General features: G+C 44.6%; 1 protein-coding gene across 2 annotated transcripts in view; it reads left to right on the top strand.

Annotated features, from left to right (window-relative positions):
• The window catches only part of LOC125454437 (aryl hydrocarbon receptor-like), a 128740-nt gene that overhangs the window by 61351 nt on the left and 46653 nt on the right, over window positions 1–20736 (top strand). For both annotated transcript variants that reach the window (XM_048535178.1, XM_048535179.1), the window contains one exon: window positions 11887–11976. In XM_048535178.1, the coding sequence (XP_048391135.1) occupies window positions 11887–11976 (90 nt within the window). The remainder of the gene's footprint in view (window positions 1–11886; window positions 11977–20736) is intronic.

Raw genomic sequence — 20736 nt, forward strand, 5'->3', positions numbered from 1 at the left:
CAAATTGCAGTTGCCTTCTGCAATGTTTGCTTCCTCAAGGGCCTGGAGGAAGAACATTAGTTACTTGCAAATGATTAATGAATCACCCATAAGTTTGTTTGTAACTGTTGTAATAGATCACTTGGGGTATTCTAATGTATTGTGCAGACAGATGTATGAATAACACATAATGCTTAAGTGTATTGAAGTGTGGAACGTGAAGCCCTCTCTAAAGTTGAATTTGGTGATCGGGGAGCATTTGATCAGACATTTTTTCTCAAGTGCTACTTTTTGATTTTTGAGAGAAATGTTTCGGCTTTTGGAGGGTACTTTTTCATTCTCACTAACTTATTTAATAGGAAACACTGACAGGTGGTAACAAGCCAAATGAGAAGAATTCATTAACAGCATCAACAAGTGTCAATTCTCCATTAAATTTAAAGCCACAGCACAAAAGGAAATCATTCATTTCTTAGACACCTCTGTACTTAAATTGACAAGGAGCATAAATCAGCGATAAAACATTTTTTTCAGAATAAATGACACAGTTCAACACCCAAAAAGCTGTCACCCTAAACACACCCCAAAAAGCAAATGAACAAAGCTACAAGTTTTTAACTTGTGATAGGTGATGGAGGGTGAGCGGTCGCGTGTGTCCTTGCTCTGCCCACAAACCCTCTGTAAAGATGCTCTTGTAACTTTGAATTGCTCCCCAAAGCCCACAGAAAATCCACAGGCAGATTTATAATTGTATTATTTCTTGGGATGTGAGGATTGCTGGTGCAGTTTTCAGGATAAAGATCAGGAGTATCACTGCTTCCTCGCCTTCCTCCAGACCCTGAAGAACCCTTAGGAAAATGTCTTTATTTTCTTGGCCAAGGGTGTCAAAACCTCTTTCAAATCTGGTATCAATTCCGCCAGTGATTTATTTTTTGTAAAGTCTATTACTGAAACCTGAACTAACAATCAATCCTAAGAATCAGTGAAGTCACAGGAAATTTGAAGCTGCCGGTGTGAAGTCAGGGGAATTCTCCTGTTCTCCTCAAACTGACCACGTGAGATGCCTGTGGGATCAACACATCTGCAGAGCTGTGATTCCTCAACTGTATAAATATTGTCAGATTTAATCTAATCCAGGACATCTGCATTGCTGTGGATTATTTTGAGCCAAACCAGGAAGTGTGGAACTGGAAGGCTGACTACCCTCCCACCCCCCGACCTGTAGCTAATGAGTCAGCAGGCAGCAGGTGGCAGATTAGGTTTGGGGACCGCTTTGCAGAACACCTCCGCTCGGTTCGCAATAAACAACTGCACCTCCCAGTCACGAACCATTTCCACTTCCCCTCCCATTCTTTAGATGACATGTCCATCATGGGCCTCCTGCAGTACCACAATGATGCCACCCGAAGGTTGCAGGAACAGCAACTCATATTCCGCTTGGGAACCCTGCAGCCCAATGGTATCAATGTGGACTTCACCAGCTTCAAAATCTCCCCTTCCCCCAGCGCATCCCAAAACCAGCCCAGTTCGTCCCCTTCCCCCACTGCATCCCAAAACCAGCCCAGCCTGTCTCTGCCTCCCTAACCTGTTCTTCCTCTCACCCATCCCTTCCTCCCACCCCAAGCCCCACCTCCATTTCCTACCTACTAACCTCATCCCACCTCCTTGACCTGTCCGTCTTCCCTGGACTGACCTATCCCCTCCCTACCTCCCCACCTACACTCTCTCCACCTATCTTCTTTTCTCTCCATTTTCGGTCCGCCTCCCCCTCTCTCCCTATTTATTCCAGAACCATCACCCCATCCCCCTCTCTGATGAAGGATCTAGGCCCGAAACGTCAGCTTTTGTGCTCCTGAGATGCTGCTTGGCCTGCTGTGTTCACCCAGCTTCACACTTTGTTATCTAGGTGGCAGATTTGGAAAGGCAGAGTCAATAGATGCAAATCTGAAAAAGCGCAGCAGGCCAGACAGCGTCCGAGCAGCATGACAGTCACCGTTTTGGGCCGAAACCCTTTGTCACATCTTGGCGAGGAGAGCCCAGAAGTAAATAGAGGGAGAGGTGTGGGGGCTGGGGGGAGGCGAAGTGAGATGGTGATAGGTGGATGCAGGTAGGAGGCTATTGTGATAGGTCTACTCTACCCTTCACACTGATCTATCACAATAACCTCCTACCTGCATCCACCCATCACCACTCCATCTGCCCTTCCCCAGCCCCATCCCACTCCCACTATTTACTTCTGGGCTCCCCTCCCCCTCCCCAGTCCTGACAAAGGGTTTCAGCTTGAAACCTTGACTATCCTGCTCCTCGGATGCTGTCTGACTTGCTGTGCTTTTCCAGCTTTGCATCTATTGACTGTCTTCCAGTGTCTGCAGTCCTTACTATCTCCAAGAGTTGGACAGCCAGTGTGAGAACATCTGCTCTGATCATCTTTATTGATGAATATGTAACCCTATTTGACACTCTAGTCCAATATATATCAGTGGACCTGCATTTTCTGTGAACTTTAGCCTTTGCATTATATGTTGCTTGCTTTATAGCACTGAAACAGATCATTCTTTCTCCAACGGCATCTCCTCTGGCTGTATTTCATCTCGCCTTTTCAACATACCCTTGTGTTCTCTTCATGCTCTTTTGTTTATTTGACATCTGCTGAATGCAAATGTGGGATTCACCTCAAATAATTCCCTCTGGACATGGGTTCCAATTTCTAACCACTCTACACCAAAAAAGAAAGCATTTAAGAACAAGGGATAAGCCAATCAGAATTTGAGCACACTCCACTATTTAATAAGGTCTTGGCTTATCTTCTACTTCAATACCTCTTTCCTGACATTATTGTTTGATTTCCTTATGTAGCAATCGATATGAGGCTTGAGTGTACTCAATAAGTGAGCCTCTGCAGCCCCCCTACCACAATCCCCGGTGCACGGAATTCCAGCGATTCCCACCCTCTGAATGAGGGAATTCCACCTCAGCTCAGTCTGATATGACTGACCTCTTCTTCACAGTTTGCGTCCCCTGGCTCTAGGTTCCAAACCCGCCCCTATCCCCACTGGGGGAGCCTTCCTCCTGCTTCTACACTGCTGAGCTTGAAGTGACAACCCCCCCCCGCCGATCTCAGGTAAAGTGGACAGCTGCCTGAACCCAACGTGGAAAGCTGCTGAACCTGCTTCAGCAATACATACTTCCCAAAAGTGAATCTTAGCTCAACTTATCGATTGGAATAGGTTTCCGCTCAGAATCCGCACCCATGACAGTGCCTGTGTGGGTGTCATTTCACAGGAAGCAACTGAACAGCCATCAGCTCTTGATCGATGCTCTGAGTAAACGAACACTGTCAGTAACATGCTGAAAAGTCCCAAACATCTTGAACTGGAAGGAAGTGAACTTCAAATCAGTGCAGATGTCCTTCCTGTTGCTTTACTCTCCTGATAGAAATGACACTTCTGCTCTTAACAGCTTCTGTTCTTTTAAAGTAACGGGAGATTGAATGGCATTAGATATTGGAGGGTTAACTGGAGTGGCACTGAAATAGAGCATCATGATTCAGTCAGCTCAGTGGGTGAACATACAGTTAAAGTCAGGAACTGTGTGGAACAATATGACGCTGTATGTACGGTATGGCACTGTTTGATACTGCACTGCATGGTATAACGCAGCATTATATGGTACGCACTGTGCCGCATGGAATAGTATTGCATTGTCCTGTATAGCATGGTATTGCATGGCATGTATGGTATGAAACAGATTGGTACTCTACAGAATGATATAATACCGTATAATATGTCATTGCCCCATACACCACAGTTTAATATTGCGCTGTATAAGATTGTGTGACATAGTATTGTACGATATGGTATGTATTTTATACTGCAACCACAGCTGGTCACTGATCAAACTTTGGGAAGTTATTTTAAGGAGCATTTGATAGGAAAAACAGGAGGTAAGGAAATGGACACATTTAGGGAAAGAATTCCCTTGTTTGGGACTGAAGCAGCTGAAGACACAGCACCAATGAGGGAAGTGATAAAAATCAGGGATGTATGAGAGGCCAGAGTTGGAGGTGCACGGTGACCCCAGACTGTTGTTGGTTTGGAGGCGGTGAGAGGAGAGTGTGAGACGGGAGGAGATTTCAATGATAGTGAGGACTCAAGGCCATGAAGGGAACTAAACTTGTCTTCAAAATATTGAAGTCGTTGGTGGTTTTTTTTAATGAAGGAGACCTGCCTTCCACTAACAGGAGAACGTTAGAGTAATAACTTAATATTTGTCAAGGAAAAATGTGAACCAAGTAAAAATCTCAGATATAATGTGTTTTTAATATACATTAACCAAACAGTAGGGAAACCATTCCATTAAGTTTTGATTTAAAATAATAGCGTTGGGGTTGGACTTGGCAGCAAGAAAAAAAGGTTGGACTTGTCAGCTTTGGCATTGTGCTTGGAAAAATATTGTTCCATTATTTCTTCCCCTCCATGAGTTCAGCTTTTGTGAAACTCTGTTCTCTTTACTGTAAGAATTCTTAATGATTGAACTTTGTGCCAGTGAGCAGCTCGGGATGAAAGAGATTCTTTTGCCAGTGTGTGGGCCATTCATATGTCAGAGAGCTTTGTGAGTCATGGATTTCCAGCTTTTATAATGTCAGAAAGTCAGAACCACCGGGGTGTGTTTACAGATCGGAAGGGCACAGTCTTACAGCAGTGGTGACAGCTGCTTTTGAAACTTACCCCATGCACTACCATCCAAACACTAAACCTCAGTTGATCAATTCTCATCTGGTGTGGTTTCAGAAAGGTCCAACATTCAGTCACTGGCTGCTTTCAGACAACCGTTGTCCAAGTGTTGGTGCTCCCTCTGACTGCACCCCTTCCAATCCCACCCCGATCGGCAGAAGTGAAAAGGTGCTATGTTGCATTGCACTTCACCAACCTCAGGCATCATGAAAGACTTTTTCAGTTAGTGAAGCACTTGTGAAATGTTGCAGTGTAGAAAACTTGTAGCTGATGTACACGCCGCAAATTCCCATGAATGGCAGTGGTGATAATGACCTAATCCTCTGATTTTGTGACAATGTTTAAAGGGTAAACGTGTCTGGCAGTGGATCAGGGAGAACCCCCTCTTGGAGACAGTAAGGACTGCAGATGCTGGAAGCTAGAGTCAATAAATGCGGAGCTGGAAAAGCACAACAGGTCAGACAGTATCCGAGGAGCAGGGAAGATCCAAGGGGTCTTTGTATTCACCCACAGAGGACAGAGGGAACGAGCGAGCATTAATCTCATCTAAAAGACAGCACCTCCAACTGTGCAGCACTTCCTCGGCCCTGCATTTGAGTGGCAGACTAGGTTGTGGTGATGAAATCTCTGGAGTCAGACTTTGAGTCAGAGACCAGTGCACCACCATCTTAGCTACAGTAAAGATGAGAAGCCATGAGGAGATCCAATCTTTGCTTTCTTACTCTTGGACTGGCATAGCGGTCAGTCCAGTTAAGTGGTTTTCTAGGCTACTTCATAGTACTGGTAAGCGATGACTGTGTTGGCCTCAACCTTGAGAGTAACATATGGATTAGATCTGTTTAACAGCAACAGGTCTCAGCGGCTAACCACAATTGATAACGAACCATCCTTGTGCAATCATGAGCTAACCAGTCAACATCCTCTGCTCATGCTGTGTAAATTGCTATCTCTTCTCTAAGGTTGATTCCTTACATCCCAGCCCTGAGACTACAAACTTCAACTTTATGTTAATTTTAGTCAATTATTTTTATCGAGCACTGTTCATAATTATACAATGTTTTTATTAGTTTATACTTCATTTTTAGTACAATTATCTACAACTACATCATGAATTGTAATTGCATTTGATTTATAGCATTATTGAATTTGGCATCTGCCACCGGTGATTTTAATTTTAATAAACCAGCTTTAACGTTCCTGTACCGATGTTTTATTTCCCTGGTTTCAAAGGAAACGAAATTGAGTTTCTCAAACCACCACGGGGAATTTTGAGCTCCTTTTCTCCACGTTCCTAACGTAGGCCTGTGAAATTGGAGCTCAGGAACAAAACCTCCGTGCTACCAAATGCATCCTTTTTATTCTACCTCTCCTTTGGTCCCCGTTCTTGCCATTGTGTTTGACATTGGGTTTGCATGAAGGTACATTCTGCGGCCAGACCTCTAGTTGAGACATGGGGAATGGTTGTCTTGGTGAGGTGTAACAGAATAGTAGCTGCCAGAGAATCCTACTCCAGCAAAGGTTGGAGACATCGCAAATAGGAACAGAAGTAGACCATTCAGCCCATCAAGTTGCACACCATTTAATGAGATCATTGCTGACCTGATAATTCACAACTCCATTTTCTTGCCTTTTCCTTTGAAACCCTTGATTCTCTTAGAGAGGCGAGACAGGAAGAACCTTTGGCGCTGAGGAAGGGATCAATGGCCGGAGGCATGGATTTGAGATATGGGACAGGAGGTTTAAAGGAGATATGGGGACTACATTTTTTACCCCAAACGTGGTTGGAATCTGGAATTCTTTGCTGTCGGGGGGTCGAGGCTGAAACCCTCATAAAATGTAAGGGATGTTTAGATGTGCACTTGTGATGCCAAGGAACGCAAGATGATGGGTCTTGTGCTGGAAAATGGCAAGAGAATAGTTAGGTGGTTGTTTTTGACTGATGCAGACCCGATGGGCGGAAGGGCCTTTTTCTGTGCTCGGTATGACTTTAAGCCTCTATTAAAAACCTATCCACCTCAGCCTCAAATAAGCTTCATGATCCAGCCTCAAAGGTCCTCTGTGGTAAAGAATTCCACAGCTTCACATACCTCTGAGAGAGGAAATTTCTCCTCATCTCTGTTTCAAATGTGCGACTCCCTATTCTGGATTATGCCCGCTGGCCCTCAACTCTCCCACAAGGGGAAGCAATCTTTCCGCATCTGTCGCATTTTCTTTCGAGGCGGAAAGAAGTAAAGGGTACACATGATGGTTTGTTTACCATTCCACAGAATTTTATGCTGTGGCTGAGGGCGTTCAGGCGAATTATTTTTGGGACCGTGGGCATTGCTGGCAACCATTCTTGGCAGATGGCATCATCACCCGCGTGGATTTCTGGGATGGAATGTGTAAGCCTCACCCATTTAGATCAGCAGGTGCTTGTCCAGATGCAACCAATGGTGGTTCCTCCCTGCCATTGGCCAGATTGGGTTGGATGATCTGGATGGCGTCGTGGCCGACAGTGAATCAACAGCCATCATTCAGTGGGAACAAAGATCAGAGGATCAGGTGAACAGGACTTGCCATTTTGGCCCACACCTTGCTTCGCACAAAGTAAATCCCATTGAGTGTAACTGGCGGAGCTATGGTGGGGCATTTCTATTGGGTTTTATCACAGCTCTCAGAAACCGCAACAGACTCTCGGTCGCATGGTGGACTTTTTCAAAGCACATTGACACTTATTCGGGGTGTGCTTGTGATGTTTGATTCACCCCAAGACAAAGAGATGGGCGTGCAGTCAATCAGATTGTTGTTGACTTTGACCAGAAGCCCCAGGGAAATTCTCTGAACCTCACATTATACTCTGGGATTTTTTAATGCCCATTTTAGTGGGCTCATTGTTTAGTGTACTGCCGTGGTTCAGTCAGTAGGATTCTCAGCTCTGAGTTTGAACGTTGTGGATTTAACCGGTTGATGTGATCCCATGGTCCAGGCTGATGTTTGAGTGTAGTACTGAGGAAGTGCTGCACTGCTAAAGCTGCTGCCCTTTGAATAAGACATTAAACTGACACCCCAACTACTCTTTCACATGGATGTAAAAGACAACACTGTGAAGGCGAGCAGGGGTCTTTGCTTTGGTGGTTTGGACGCCATTTGACCCTCAATCAATGTCGCGAAAAGCGAATTATCTGAGAAGTTTTGCAGTGCTCTTAGTGGGAGCTGGCTTTGTGCAAATTGGCTGTTGTTTCTTTTCTTACGTTATCCCTATGGCTATACTTCAAAATATGCCTCACTGGCTTTAAAACAGCCAGTGGTCATGAAAGGTGCAACAGAAATGCAGGTCTTTCTGCATTCTGAAGCCAACCACACAGCATGCTGTCAGTCCCACACTAGGGAACCACAAACTGAATGCTGTTTGAGCCGACATCATCTGCAGTTAGAGGTGAAAGTGCTGCCAACTAAACCAATCTGCTATGAATTAATACAATCGCAGAATGCCTGTCCACCTCCAAACAGCCCCAAGTGCTACAAACAACCAGTTCCTTGCAAGTCAAGCTGTTGTTGTTGCTTGAGTGACGAAACTAGCAATCGATGTCTACACTTTGTCATTGGTGCTAAACAAGGCAGCAAAGTTGGGTTAGTAGCTGACAGAAGCCAGTACTGCATTGTTCTGCCCCTCAGCTTCCTCCAGGCAGATCAGGGATTCAAATTGTGAAATGTTTTAATAGGAAGCAAGTGGTGGCCAGTTTGAGTTAGGAAGTGGGAGTGGAGTGAAATGATGGCGTGTTAAATAGATATTTTTAATCAGCTGTTATGACATGTCCGGGGCAGATGAAACTTGGACCTGGATTCTCTGAACCAGAGATAATAAAATTAGAGCTGCACCACAAAAGCCTTACTGGCATGTTAGATACATTATCCTGGCTAAGGATGAATAAGGCATTAATTGATTACGTGCCCTGAGCACAAGGGAGTCTTATGGCACAGAGGTCTAGCCTGTGGGCTAGACGATCTGTGTTCAAGTCCCATCTACCCCCACAAGTGTGCTACACCATGTCTAAATGGATTAGTTAGAAATGTTTTTATATGAAGAATGGGCAGATATATGTGATGCTGCGTTGTGTAAATAAAGCAACTTTTATGGAAAGGTTCTGCATTTAGTTTCAGACTAAAACTTCCAGCTCAGGGTCCAATTAACAGAGTCCATCCACAACACACAGGAAAGGTGGGCACAGGAGACAGAGGTCAATAGAAAGGCTACCATTGACCTACAATTACTTAGGCTGGTATTTATCGTCAGGTGTATTCAGCCTTGTTCTAGGGAGGAATCATTTTGGAAGCATTTTAAACTCAGATCAAGGACGTAAAAAATAACAAGCTTTTCCAGGTTCTCACTGAACATTGAATATCATTATGATTTAAACAAAACCAAAAAAAATTGTGGAATCAGAAAGAAAAACGGAGATTGCTACAAAAACTCAGCAAGTCTGGTAGCATCTGTGGAGCGAATTCAAAGTTAGCGTGTCAGGTCCAGTGACCCTTCTTCAGAACCAAACTGTTGTTGTTGATCATTATAATTTAGATAGAATGTCCATGAATACAAATGCATTTGCAAATGTGATCTTCAACTAAAAATATCTGAGTATGCCTGTTCTTTGAAGAAAGATCATAGACTTAACATGTTAACTCTTTTTCTCTCTCCTCCCCTAATGCCTGCCCTGTTGAGTACTTCCAATATTTCCTGCTTTGGTTTGAAAACCATCGAGTTAAGATATTGTTTGGTGTTTATTTATTGGGTTTCACAATGGTCCCTCCATGATTGACTTTCACTGAGTTGATCCTTGGGAGTCAATACTCAGTAGCTCAGGAGCTCATTATCACTCGCGGACTGTTGAAAAGGAAAGAGGAGAAATGACTGCAGTACATTTTTTTTGAGTCTCTCCAAAATATCACCTTTTTCTGTTTAAAATATATTCATTTAAAAAAAATCTTTATATATACATGGTCACCAATGCAGTTTGGTTCTGTACATTAACATATCAAGGAAACAATAAACATTGGAGTTTTGACTGTGTCTAAATCAACCAAAGACATCCCTTACTTGAACAAAGGTCTACATGTTGAGGGATGTACTAAAGCTTGGAGCACCTGCTACCATGGTGCAGTAGAGGAAGACCACTGTTTGTGGTCTTCCTGCTGAAGTTCAGTAGGGATCTGCTGAGTTATTGGATCCTCCTGGTGCCTCAAATGCTTGTAAATATGGTCTCTCCAAAATATTACCTGACCTTTTCTTTATTCTAAGTGTACGTTTTATTCATAAAATGTATACTTAGTCACATGCACAGGTCGGTTCTGTACAGTAGCATATCAAGGAAATAAACATTGGAGTTTGACTCTATCCAAACAAACCAAAGGCATCTCTTACTTGTACAAAATTATATTTGCATGCATTTGAGGCAGTAACTTTGTGTTCCTTGATTTCCTCACTGTTCAAAAATTTATAAATTCCACTCTTGAAGACACTCTACAGAAGAGCTTTCAAAGTCCTATGGGAGAGCGAACTCAAAACATTCATGACGCTCCGAGTCAAGCCGTTTCTCCACACTGTTGTATAGGCTCAGGTCGGAAGCATTTGACCACTTGGGGGCAGCTAGTAGAAATACCAAGTGAAGTTAACAGCTAGTAGCTATTGCAATGTTGCAAACTACATACACATCACTGAACCATATCTGTTTGTTTGGGAGTCCATGCAAGATCCATTTTCAATCCGATATCTGACATTCTCACAGCGGGATGACACACTTTTCCAACGATTAACCTTTCAGATTCTCATACAGCATTCACCTTAACCCTAAATGTCCACTCATTTATCCCAAGAGTGTGAGCCTAATTTGTGACTTTCCATCAAGGGGAAACATCCTCTCAGCATCTAACCTCTTCAGCCTTTTAAGAATCTTGTACAAAGACACATATTCTGGTCCTGTGTTGAATTTACTAGCCGTGGTTTAAATTTAGTTGTTAAATTGGAAGGTGGAACCTAAGTAGCCTACCTGTTCATCTCTGAAATGTTGTTAATATAATTGGTGGTCTTTATGTTTAGAACCCAGCAAAGAAAAATTCTCATTTAAAAATAATTCTCAATGCGTCACCTGGCTATTGATCAAAACTGTAGGTAATGTCATATATATAGGTGCCCACATTAATTCATAGAATGCCTACAGTGTGGAAGCAGGCCATCCAGCCCATTGAGTACACACTGACCCACTGAAGAGCATTCTACCCAGACCCATCCTATCTCATTCCTGTAAACCCTGCATTTTCCAAGGTGAATTGACCTAGCCTACACATCTCTGGACACAGTGGGCAATTTAGCAAGGCCAGTTCCCCTAACCCGCACATCTTTGGGTTGTGGGTGGAAGCCAATGCAGACCCAAGGAGAGCATGCAAACTCCACACAGGCAGTCACCCAAGGGTGGAATTGAATCTGCCTCCCTGGCACTGTGAAACAGCAGTGCTAACCACTGTACCATCCCTTTGTACAGGGGCACAGCAATCGTTCTCTCTCTGTGAAGGTAGCTTCAGGCACTGGTTAATTGCACTTGGCTCCAAAGATACAAACATCAAGACTCAAACTCAGGGGTTGGTGTCCAGTAAGGATTATGGTTCAGTCGATAACTCAGTTTTTGCTCTGTTCTTGCATTGCTGCAAGTGTTAGAACAATCCTCATGCACTCTGTCATACAGATTGTTATCATTGGTCCTTAGTGACAGTCTCTTGCCCATTGGTAGTGACGTCTCGTCCACCACCTCAACCAGCTTCCAATCTGAGTTTGCAATCCACTTGTGTGATATTATACTGTATTAGTAATCTCTAATAACCAGCACTGAAAAATAATGTGATTTAATCAAAGATTTACATCAAACTGCTAGCTTGCAAGTACTGTCTTTTAGACTGAGTACTCAGCTACCCAGTGTACGTCTGACCCATTGATAAACACTCCATCAGTATTAGATTTAGACAGTGTTCAGGAAATATCTTACATTGACATAACACTGTTGCTGAATCTGCTGTACTCTCAGTGTTTTCATTTGTGTTGTTCAAATCATTGATTAGTGTGCATCTTATGTTGTTACCTGCATTTTCATTCTCAGTTTGCATTGATGATTAACACTAATTTCCAAATTGCTTTTCCTTCTAGGCTCTGAATGGATTTGTTCTGGTCGTCACAGCCGATGGACTTATTTTCTATGTTTCCCATACGATTCAGGATTACCTGGGATTTCACCAGGTCAGTAAGGAAATTCACAGAAACTTCCGTTGAAACATTTTAGCTTAAAGAGGGAGGCTGGTTGAGGTAGATAACCTCACAACCTTCAAAAAGTAACTGGACAAACACTTGACTCATGGACAATCCATGTTCAAATGCAACAAGAGCTGGTTGATATCCAGGCTTGGGCTGATAAGTGGCAGGTAACATTCACGTGACACAAATGCCAGGCCATGACCATCTCAGCCAGTGGTGAGAGCGAGGGCAGTAACAGGCTGTAAGGTGGTGAGAACAGGCAACTGAGGAGTAGGAATGACAGGAGTGAGTTGAAGCCTGGAGCAGGGGAGGTCAAGCTTATGGACAATGGTGTTGAACTGTTTAACTATGTTTCTTTACGTTTCCACTTTTTAGTAAGAAGGACTGTAATGTTTAATTTATTAAACTTTGTTTTCCTTATTTTTCTGCTTCTGTACCTAGGTACCTTTGTACCTAAGATGGGACCATAAGTGGTGACTTATAAACATTTCACTGTACTCATGTAAGTACATGTGACAATAAACCTAATTAGAGTCAATTCAAAATCTCCAACAAGAGACAATCTGATCATCACCCCTTGACATACAATGGTGTTATCATCACTGAGTATCCCACTGTCAACTTCCTTGGGGTTACCATTGACCAGAAACTCAACTGGACTCGCCACATAAACACAGCGGCTACAAGTGCAGGCCAGAAGCTAGGAATACTGTGGCGAGTAACTCACCTCCTGACTCCCAAAGGCCTGTCCACCATCTACAAGGCACAAGTCAGGAGTATGATGGAATACTCCTCACTTGCCTGGATCAGTGCAGCCCAAATAACTCTCAAGAAGCTTGACAGCATCCGGGGCAGAGCAGCCCGCTTGATTGGCACTACATCCACAAACATCCACTCCCTCAACCACCGACGCTCAGTAGCAGCAGTGTGTACTATCTACAAAGATGCACTGCAGAAACTCACCAAAGATCCTCAGACAGCACCTTCCAACCCCACAACCATCTACATCTAGAAGGACAAGGGCAGGAGACACATGGGAACACCACCACCTGCGCATTCCCCTCCAAGCCACTCAACATTCTGACTTGGAAATATATTGCTGTTCCTTCAGTATTGCTGGGTCAAAATCCTGGAATTCCTTCTCTAAGACCCTCCTGGGTCTTCCTACAGCATAGGGACTGCAGTGGCTCAAGAAGGCAGCTAGTCAGAAACAATAAATGCTGGCCCAGCCAACGAGGCCCACATTCAGTGAGTGAACAAAACATACAGTAACACTGAAAGCTATGGGCCTGGTGTAGGACAGTGGGACGAGTGTAGGTAGTAGTTTTAATTCTTGTTAGTATGGACTTAATTGGCCAAAGAATCTCTTGCGTACTGTGTGAGTCTATGTATCTAGAAAGTCTGTTATTATTTGGCAAGGATAGTTAGTTCTGAAATGGAAACTTGCGTTACCCAATAGATGAACCCAGGGAGGTCTTCCAGGTGCCCTGCTGGATAAACAGATAATTAATGTATGTCATTGAGTGAAGGGGAGCAGAGTGTGATCTCTTATCTGTACTTGAGGCCTCAGGATATGAATGGTATGAGACTTGGCTGAGGAATGGAGAGGGGAGGAAGTCAGCTATGACACTTGCTGCTGATCTTTACAGAAAATTTCAATGGGAATGTTGTGCGCATCTGGTGTCCAGTCCTTGTGGGTGTATAGTTCAAACCAGATAAGGACAGATTGTAAAATGTGAGGCTGGATGAACACAGCAGGCCAAGCAGCATCTCAGGAGCACAAAAGCTGACATTTCGGACCTAGACCCTTCATCAGAGAGGGGGATGGGGTGAGAGTTCTGGAATAAATAGGGAGAGAGGGGGAGGTGGACCGAAGATGGAGAGAAAAGAAGATAGGTGGATAGGAGAGTATAGGTGGGGCGATAGGGAGGGGAAAGGTCAGTCCAGGGAAGACGGACAGGTCAAGGAGGTGGGATGAGGTTAGTAGGTAGGAGATGGAGGTGTGGCTTGGGGTGGGAGAAAGGGATGGGTGAGAGGAAGAACAGGTTAGGGAAGCAGAGACAGGTTGGACTGGTTTTGGGATGCAGGTGGGTGGAGGAGAAGAGATGGGCTGGTTGTGTGGTGCAGTGGGGGGAGGGGACGAACTGAGCTGGTTTAGGGATGCGCTGGGGGAAGGGGAGATTTTGAAGCTGGTGAAGTCCACATTGATACCATTGGGCTGCAGGGTTCCCAAGCGGAATATGAGTTGCTGTTCCTGCAACGTTCGGGTGGCATCATTGTGGCACTGCAGGAGGCCCATGATGGACATGTCATCTAAAGAATGGGAGGCGGAGTGGAAATGATTTGCGATTGGGAGGTGCAGTTGTTTATTGCGAACAGAGCGGAGGTGTTCTGCAAAGCGGTCCCCAAGCCTCCGTTTGGTTTCCCCAATGTAGAGGAAGCCACACTGGCTACAATGGATGCAGTATGCCACATTGGCAGATGTGCAGGTGAACCTCTGCTTAATATGGAAAGTCATCTTGGTGCCTGGGATAGGTGTGAGGGAGGAGGTGTGGGGGCAAGTGTAGCATTTCCTGCAGTTGCAGGGGAAGGTGCCGGGTGTGGTGGGGTTGGAGGACAGTGTGGAGTGAACAAGGGAGTCACGGAGAGAGTGGTCTCTCCGGAAAGCAGACAAGGGTGGGGATGGAAAAATGTCTTGGGTGGTGGGGTCGGATTGTAGATGGCGGAAGTGTCGGAGGATGATGCGTTGTATCCAGAGGTTGGTGGGGTGATGTGTGAGAACGAGGGGGATTCTCTTTGGGCAGTTGTGGCGGGGCGGGGTGTGAGGGATGTGTTGCGGGAAATGCGGGAGACGCGGTCAAGGGTGTTCTTGACCACTGGGGGGGGGGGAAGTTGCGGTCCTTGAAGAACTTGGACATCTGGGATGTGCGGGAGTGGAATGCCTCATTGTGGGAGCAGATGCGGTGGAGGCGGAGGAATTGGGAATAGGGGATGGAATTAGGAGGGTGGGTGGGAGGAGGTGTATTCTAGGTTGCTGTGGGAGTCAGTGGGCTTGAAATGGACATCAGTTACAAGCTGGTTGCCTGAGATGGAGACTGAGAGGTCCAGGAAGGTGAGGGATGTGCTGGAGATGGCTCAGGTGAACTAAAGGTTGGGGTGGAAGGTGTTGGTGAAGTGGATGAACTGCTCGAGCTCCTCTGGGGAACAAGAGGCGGCGCCGATACAGTCATCAATGTAATGGAGGAAGAGGTGGGGTTTGGGGCCTGTGTAGGTGCGGAAGAGGGACTGTTCCACGTAACCTACAAAGATGCAGGCATAGCTGGGGCCCAAGGACAGATTGTGCTCTGTTATGATGACTGCTCAAACTACTTCCACCAAGAAACAAATGGATTGATTCTGTGATTTTTAGGTTTAGTTTGCCCCCAAACAATTTTCTGGAGTTCAGTTAAATTGTGGATGGTTAAAACTGGACAGAGGTAGATTAGTTGGAGAACACTAATGTGAAATGGAGTCACCTGCAATAGAAGAAGCAGAATGGTTTCTATCAGCTCAGTGGGGTGCATGTTTTAGTGCCTCATCCTGCTAACTCTGCAGTTTCAGACTCTCAAGCCTGGCCATGTTTAAACTTTCATTGATGTTGTTCACCTCCAAGTCACTGATAGGCAATGTCACTTTTCCAGTTTGGCAGTGAGTGGGTGCCTGCCTGAAAGCTGCGACAGTGTAATGCAAGCAATGAACAACCCAATATGGAAATACAAGCCCAAATTGACAGCTCCTACGCTGTCGAAAGAAAACACAGGGTCGTCAGTATTGCAAAATAGTCCAGGCTGAAGCTGTGATCTACTTCCTGTTTAAATGGGTCCCGCAGCATTTCCTGGAGCTTAGCTGCCTTGGTTCAGCTTTATCACATTTAAATATTTGATTCGATTTGAATAGCGTACTCCCTTGGAGCTAACTTCGTGGAGAGAGCTGGAATAGGGAAGAAGTGACTTGAAAGAAGAAAGTCAGTCTGGTTAGCCAGGAAGAGCAATGTTGGGATTTTTTGGAGGGGGAGGTTGTGGGGTGGGGTTTGCTGCTGTTGTGAAGGTCACAGTTCAACACTGGTTTCAGGATTAAAGGTGACTACTGCCCAGGTCAATCCAACTAAACACGGATTACAGCTGGGGCTTTAAGACCCTACTGAAGCTACAGCACTTGCCTTATTGTCCACATTGTTGGGGCTCATCATGGCTCTTTGTGTTGAGGCCAGATTGAGTTCGGTTCCAGCAATGAAACAATTCACTGAGCGGGCTCTTTATTCTCTGACAGGCCGCCAGGCGAGTGTAATTAACCTGAATCACCAAAGAAGTTATGTCTTGGAAACTTCAGTTCAGTCTGTTTGTGCTGTCCAAATATTTGTGTGTCTACGTCATTAGTACTTACCCACAACAACAAGAAATTACCTTGAAATTTTAAAAAAAGGTACTTTCAAAGGATCAGCGATGATAGTTTGCAGTGAAAGACCTGACTTCATTATATTCTCATCTTTGTTAATAAAAGGGGTCTGGTCTTAATGTCACGCCCTGTATATTGCAAAAACTTGCTGAGATTTGATCCAACTTAAGAACTCACTGATTTCTCCTGAAGGCTAAAGATCATCCTATCAGGATGCAGGACACCTTGTTGCACATTCCAAAGGTGCTGACACATCAGGGATTGTGGATAACAGTGTAAAGCTGGATGAACACAGCAGGGCAAGCAGCATCAGAGGAGCAGGAAAGCTGACATTTCGGGTCTGGCCCCTTCTTCAGAAAACAGGATTGTGGAGATGGTTATCTGTTTTTGAAAAGTAGACTTTTTATAAGCATGGAGGAAAGACCCAGTTAGGATGTTTTTGGTAATGAAACACGAAATGTTCACGTTTCATGAGAGGCAAGTGTAGCGAAATGATATAATTCATGTTTCTGTTGCACCAACTAGTTTCACATTCAAGGATTTGAACCTTGTTGTTAAAAGACAAGTGGATTCTATTCAGTGGTTGAAAAAAAAATCAGTAAAAAGCAGAAGTTAAATGCAGCAAACAGCCTGGTTCTTAGCCATTTAAGTGGTTTAGGATCTGGGTAAGCAGACCGCGTTTGGCATGAGGTATATTTACTTGATGGTTAAGGTTCAGTCGATCGCGGTGAAGGTTGCATGCTGGCAGGAACATGACACCGATGTATTTGCTGATGATCTACAGCTTTCTTGTCCCAAAGGAGTTCTGAGTGCTGCTATTGACAGTTACATGAGCTGAAATTAATTTGGGTTTATGCATGCTTTAATCTTTTCATCCATGTTTTTGCTTGTATTTATTCCAATGGCTGTGCCATTTCTGTAAAATTCTCCATGGTCACATTCTGTTATTGGGTTTAGTATTTCACTTAACAGCAACATTTTACTTCATGTGAAACTGACTTTAGGGACTATCTGACTGTCTCCTGGGTACCAACTGGGTGACTGTCATTGTGGTTGATGTTTAGGGGATAGTCGCAAAGTTGACTCTCCTTCAAAACCCTTACCCATGCTTCCTGCCATCCCGTGACAATACACACAGGCACCAGATCCCGGAACGAGCCTCAGCCAACTGACCACTGTCTTTGTACTACATCCTTTCCTGCTCACAACTGCAGGATAGATAGGGTCACCAGCTCTGGCTGTGCACATTCCAGGAGATGTCACTACATGACCTTCTATCTTCAACCACCCTATCCCCTCAGACTCCTGCCATTGACTGCCAGACATGTCAACTACCAGAGACCTGCCTTCTCAAGACTATTCCATGCATCCAGGATAATAAAATGTGAGGCTGGATGAACACAGCAGGCCAAGCAGCATCTCAGGAGCACAAAAGCTGACGTTTCAGGCCTAGACCCTTCATCAGAGAGAGGATTTGACTTTTGAACATCTGATCACCTTACACCCTTTCCACAACTCGGTGACACTCACTTTGTTGAATGACACAGTTTAAACCTCTCCGGTAAACCTTCAAACAGGAAGTGCCACCTCACAATTCGTAACAAACATCGAGGAGAGAAAACCTGGAGTGCTGTGTTGGAGGCTGAGGGCTGACTTTATAGAGGTTTATAAAATCATGAGGGGCATGGGTAGAGTGAATAGCCAAGGGTGGGGGAGTTCAAAACTAAAGGGCAGATGAGTTTAAGGTGAGAGGGACAAGATTTAAAAGGGACCTGAGAGACAACTTTTTCATGCAGAGGGTGGTGTGTGTATGGAATTGAACTGCCTGAGGAGGTGATGAAAGTTGGTACAATTACAACATTTGATGGGCATCTGGATAGGTACTCAAATAAGAAGGGTTTAGAGGGATATAGGCCAAATGCTGGCAAATGGGACTAGGCCACATTGGGATATCTCGTTGACATGGACGAGTTGAACTGAATGGTCTGTTTCTGTGTTGCGTGACTCTTTGACTCTGCAAAATAGACTCATCATTTTCTGAAGAAGGGTCTAGGCCCGAAATGCCAGCTTTCCTGCTCCTCTAATGCTGCTTGGCCCGCTGTGTTCATCCAGCTCCACACCTTGTTACCTCACCATTTTGTAGCTCTGTGTATGGTGCACATAAATAAGAAGCAGAGGTTTATCTTTGTAAAAAAAAATCATTAAAAGGATGTGGTTGCATTGTTGTGAACTCGCTGGACTAGTCATCCAGAACCCCTTGGAAGAACATGATTTGCACCGTTGAAGATGGTGGAATTTGCATACAATAATTAAAAACAAATCTGGAATAATTTGCTCACCTAACAGCAATGATATTTGTTGTAAAACCCCATTTCATACACTAATATCCTTATGGGATCCCTATACCATCCTTTTCTGGCCTAGATGTGTCTCCAGCCCATGGTGGTTGACTCTTAACTGTCATCAGGCAATGCAGGATGGGTAATAAATGTTGGCCTAGACAGCGGCACCCACATCCCATGAATACATTTTCAAAAAGTAGCATCATTGGTGAGTACATTCTAAGTAATATCGTTGTGATAGGTTTTTGAATCTGATGCTTCTGGTTTGCTTCTGGTTTGAAATTTTCGCTACTCTTGCAAACTTGACATTTGGATAAGTTAAGAATAAAAAATATTTGGAGGACTGTGGGCCAAGAACATGTTGGTGAGACTAGTTTAATTTGGAATTATGGTTGTCATGGACTAATTGGATTGAGGGGTGTTTCCCTGCTGGCTGACTGTTTGACTGAATCCACACTCACTGTCACAGCAGCTGGGCTTCTCTTCAACAGGTCACCCTCACATTCCCCCTTTTGTGATCACAGAAAATCAGAATGATTAAGGGTCATTCCAGTGCACACATCCCTCTGATTCTTCCAGCCACAGCATCCTAAATCTTATTTTGCAAGCCCCCCCCCCCCTCCCCCCCCCCGGCCTCCCAGCGAGAGCTGGATATAAACCATGCCAGAAGTCTCCCTGAGGTAGTGCATTTTGCAATGAAGCGGTGCTGGGGAATGGGAATCTGCTTATTCTGCCCTTGTTGATGCTGACAGTACTCATCCCAATACAGAAGTAGACAGACTCACACTTCTGTAACGACCTCTGGACATTAAAGAGCTCTTTACAGCCAATGATGAACTTTTGAAGTGCATCGTCTGTGGTAATGCAGGAAAAGCTGGAATAGGTTTGTACGTAGCAAGCTCCCACAAAACAGCAGGTGGTAATGTGAACAGATAATCTGTTCTTGTGATGTTGGTTGAGTGATAAATATTGGTCAGGAAGAACTTCCTCATGGAATGTTTTATGTCCATCTGAGAGAGCAGGTGATGCTTCAGTATACCAACTCTTCTGTGAGACATTGCTTCTGAGAGTGCAGCACTCTATCATTGCTGCGCTGGACCAGCGTGTTTCCCGGGAAAGGATCCAGATTTGATCGATTGCAAGGTCATTCGTCCCAGAACGAAGTGATTGCTATTTCTGTTCTTCTCACTCAATTGTTGCGGTGGCACGAAGAGATTTTGAATCTTTATCCCTTGAAGGTGCTTTCGCCCCCCCTATCAAACCCAAACGGTATTCCTATGATATTCTCCAATTGCTATCAGCGCATGGATTTTAGGCATTGATTGCCCGACCTCATTGTTACATAGAATTATATAGAATATACAACACAGAGATAGGCCATTTGGCCTGACCATTCCATGCTAGTGTCTGTTGTATGAGCCCCCCTCCCATTTTTCCTCATCGAAATCTACCATCGTAAATAGTCCTGTACCCCATGTCCCTCGATTGCTTGTTTAGATTCCCATTAAATGCCCTTGTACTATTAACTTTAAAAGCTCACTGTGGTAGTGAGGCTCACCTTCTTCTTGCTCTCTGGGTGAAACAAAACGTTTCTGAACTTCCTATTGGATTTCTTGGCACCTGTTTTATGTTGGTGACCTCAAGTTTTCTTCTTCGTTTTGAATGGAAACCTTCTCTCTGTATCCAGTTAGTCAAGGTCATTCATAATTTTAAAGAGCCACAGTCAGGTCTTTTGACCCGATGGAGAAAAGGGACAAAGACTGTGCATCCTCTTTTGCTTCTGCTGAAGACCCTCTTCCTCTGGATGGAGTACGTATTACAGGTGGATGGGAGTTATCTCCCTCAGCAGTGTTTGAGGCTGCAGGAATTTCGAGTTCTGTGCATTTGTAGCATTGTAACAGGGCTTCCAGCAACAAGTGGCGACTGTGTCAGAGGGCACTGAGCAGGGACGATCGAGCAGTAAATGCAG

Source organism: Stegostoma tigrinum, chromosome 7 (assembly GCF_030684315.1).
Source record: "Stegostoma tigrinum isolate sSteTig4 chromosome 7, sSteTig4.hap1, whole genome shotgun sequence".
Lineage (NCBI taxonomy): Eukaryota > Metazoa > Chordata > Chondrichthyes > Orectolobiformes > Stegostomatidae > Stegostoma > Stegostoma tigrinum.